The following is a 3,668-nucleotide window of genomic DNA, read 5'->3' on the forward strand; positions in this document are numbered from 1 at the left end:
GGGATTAAGTTAAACAGAGCTGAGGACCAAGGCAGACAACATGTTTTACACCTCATCATGATGAAACAGGAAGTCTTCATGTGTTCAAACATGGTCAGGAGAGTTAACCCCTTCAGAGCTGGACACCAAGTCGAGGGGAGAGAGGCTGCTGTTAGCGGCTTTCTTCACGTCAGGCTCGAATCCAAAGAATAACAAACATCTCATGTTTTCACTCTTAGGATTTTTAATACACAGGAAAATACAAGTTTCACTTCTGACATGCAATCAGTGACCTCGGTCATGCTGAAGGTTTCTGACCGCTGACTCATTATATGTAATAGAGCAATGAAGAAGCTTTGTAATGTAAAGAGAGACAGACTGGCTGAGTCTTGCTCTGCAGGTCAGACTCTAAGTCCACAGTATTTGTTTGTCCTGACAGACTGCTGTATTATAAAGTCCGGACTCGTGGACTTGTTATTTGAAGTGTTCATTACTCGTAACATCCCGGACCTCTCTAATCAAGGCTGCACACAGTCTGCTGTTCTTTCTCTCCTGCAACACAATCAAATACAGCTGCAGGTAATGATCCTTAACGAAGGAGACACTTTTAACGCAGCGCTTTAATGAACACAAAGTTATGCAGGCGTCTGATTAGAGGTGGAAACAACCCTGTGTTTAAATGTCACTGATGTCTCTGCTCAACACTCACACGCCTCAGCTGCCCTTCACTCGCTCTCTCATTTCAAAACAAGATAGAAGGACGTTTGCCAGAGACTGATTTATCTCAACACTGGCCAGAAGAAAAAGAGAAAAAGCGAGTAAACATGAGGGACAGTGCTACAGCACGAGGACGCTCAGCCAATATGCTGAGGACACTTTGAAGCAGTGACATGTTGGCTGTAGTGATTAGCAGAGGCTACATTAATCAATAAACCCTCCATGTGCAGCTCGTCCCTCAGGGCGGCCTCAGAGCTCCACTCAACTCAAAAACTTAATCCTCTCAACTGGAGCTCTTTCAGTCCCACACACACACACAACGTCCAAGATGGAGGCAAGGTGACCACACAGCTCCTGTCTCTATGACATCATCACTCCCGCTCAAACTCCTGTCTCCATGACATCATCACAACTCCTGTCTCCATGACATCATCACAACTCCTGTCTCCATGACATCATCACAACTCCTGTCTCCATGACATCATCACTCCCGCTCAAACTCCTGTCTCCATGACATCATCACTCCCGCTCAAACTCCTGTCTCCATGACATCATCACAACTCCTGTCTCCATGACATCATCACAACTCCTGTCTCCATGACATCATCACTCCCATTCAAACTCCTGTCTCCATGACATCATCACTCCCATTCAAACTCCTGTCTCCATGACATCATCACAGCTCCTGTCTCCATGACATCATCACAACTCCTGTCTCCATGACATCATCACAACTCCTGTCTCCATGACATCATCACAACTCCTGTCTCCATGACATCATCACTCCCGCTCAAACTCCTGTCTCCATGACATCATCACAACGTCGTCTCCATGACATCATCACTCCCATTCAAACTCCTGTCTCCATGACATCATCACTCCTGTCACCATGACATCATCACTCCTGTCTGCATGACATCATCACTCCCGCTCAAACTCCTGTCTCCATGACATCATCACTCCTGTCTCCATGACATCATCACTCCAGCTCAAACTCCTGTCTCCATGACATCATCACTCCTGTCTCCATGACATCATCACTCCTGTCTCCATGACATCATCACTCCTGTCTCCATGACATCATCACTCCTGTCTCCATGACATCATCACTCCTGTCTCCATGACATCATCATCACTCCTGTCTCCATGACATCATCACTCCTGTCTCCATGACATCATAAGAGTCTAATCAATCAGGTTTAGTTTTCTATATGTTCGTGTTGATATGAGCTCAGCAGCGTCTCTGTGCTGTGTGTGGATCAGTGGAGCTGTCCGTGGTGCTGAAGTGATTCTGGTACTGATGCCTCTGACCTCTGACCTGTTGTCCTCTTGTTACACCGTACGGTTTGAGTTACAGCTCAGACTCAGATTACAAGAGAAGCTCAGACATCTCCAGCTTAAATTAAACATGTATGTTGTGTATGTTACATCTAGTTTTGTTCTGGTAAATGTTGGCGTGTGTGACTCTTCACATGTCATGTATGTCATGTGCAGGGTCCAGCACAGCAGGAGTTTTCATTGATAATGAAAGTCTTCTTCTTGACGTGGTCTTGATCCCTGCATGTCCTGGTCAGTGTGGTCTTCAGTAAGCTCTGTTATGTCCTCCATGTTAATATTGAAATACATGTGTCATGTGTTGTGGATTTGCTTGTGTGTGGTTCCTTACATGAGTTGGTGCTGTCGTCTTTGGTCCCGTCCAGACTTCCATCCTGGCCCATCTGGAGATAGAAGCCCTGCCTGCAGAACAACCTGGTTACTATGCCCTTCAGCTGTGGTTCTGCAAACAGAGAAACACAGGACCATGTAGAGCAGCTTCATACTGGTTTGTTCATCCACCACGTGCTGCTAACTTTAAATCTATGCTCCTGTACTTCAGTGAAACACACATTTAAAGCCCTGAGCCGAGTGTGCTGCACAGTGCTGACTCAGGTTCTTCATTGAAGGGTGCAGCCTCCGTATGGTTGTTTCTTAAAGAGCAGCTGAGAGAAGGTGAGATCACAGTCGTGCTTCTTCAGCAGGTACACACCTTCATCACGCTCACGCTGTAGCACAGTCACTGATTATCTAACAAGGCTCCGTCCTCACACACACACACACACACACACACACACGCAGCCACACCCATCCTTCAGACAGCGGCTCAGTGAAAGCAGGGGATCCCCTTCGAACAGTGTGAACGTATACCCTGATGCACAGACAGCAAGAAAGAAAACACTGACCCAGTTTGTTATTTTAAATGTGTGAGAGAGCGAGCGAGCGAGAGAGAGAGAGAGAGGAGGGGTGTTTTCCATGTTTGGGAAGGATCCATCTTGTGCAGCAGGGGAGAAGGAGCTCAGACTGCTCCTCATTAATGTGTGTGTGTCACTCTGTAATTCACAGTGAATAAATAAAAAGGGACGTGAACTCTTGTTATCCATCTTTGATCTGAGCACCAGATCAGATATCAGGAAGAAGTCGTCGTTTTGTTTGTTTGATATTGAAAAGCAAAATGAAGCCGACTCAGATTTCACACTTCAGATCAGAGGAATGAAGACAAATTTATCGTTTCCCAAAGCCCACCATGGCGTCCCAGTTTACTGTCATGGAGGGAAACAGGAAGTACAAACATGTGACAAGTTGAGTGTGGAGATGTCTCAGGTTCATATTTGAATATTCCTCCCTGTCATGTTTGGAGGTATAAATACATGTACCTGTCCTTTAGCTGTTCACCTGTCTGTCCGTTCAGTGTGTCTTCACTCTGATCTGATTAAACTCCGTCTTTCTGTTGGCGTTCCACCCTCGCCGGCGTGGTGACTCAGCAGACGGGCCATGTAGTGTCTCTGAGGTGGAGCTGAAGACGTCACGTAAAGCTCTCTGCAGGTCCGTCTCCTCCGTCCAGGTGCATCAGGTCCCTCTCTTCCCAGCTCCGCCAACATCCCGTCTGTTACTAGGGAAATTCCCATTCTCGCCGTTGCCACAGCAACAGCCTCGTG

At 46.8% G+C, this 3,668-nt stretch overlaps 1 protein-coding gene across 1 annotated transcript in view; it reads right to left on the minus strand.

Moving 5' to 3' along the window:
* Positions 1-2,490, minus strand: part of LOC306819092 (fibroblast growth factor 14-like) — a 10,173-nt gene extending 7,683 nt beyond the window's left edge. The window contains exons 1-2 of the mRNA XM_079372844.1: positions 2,363-2,490; positions 1-19 (exon numbers count right to left, since the gene is read on the minus strand). The exon at positions 1-19 is cut by the window's left edge and continues 85 nt beyond it. Coding sequence (XP_079228970.1) covers positions 1-19; positions 2,363-2,414 — 71 coding nt within the window. The 5' untranslated portion in view covers positions 2,415-2,490. The remainder of the gene's footprint in view (positions 20-2,362) is intronic.
* Between the last annotated feature and the right edge of the window lie 1,178 nt (positions 2,491-3,668).

Source organism: Symphodus melops (genome assembly GCF_947650265.1).
Source record: "Symphodus melops genome assembly, contig: scaffold_324, whole genome shotgun sequence".
Lineage (NCBI taxonomy): Eukaryota > Metazoa > Chordata > Actinopteri > Labriformes > Labridae > Symphodus > Symphodus melops.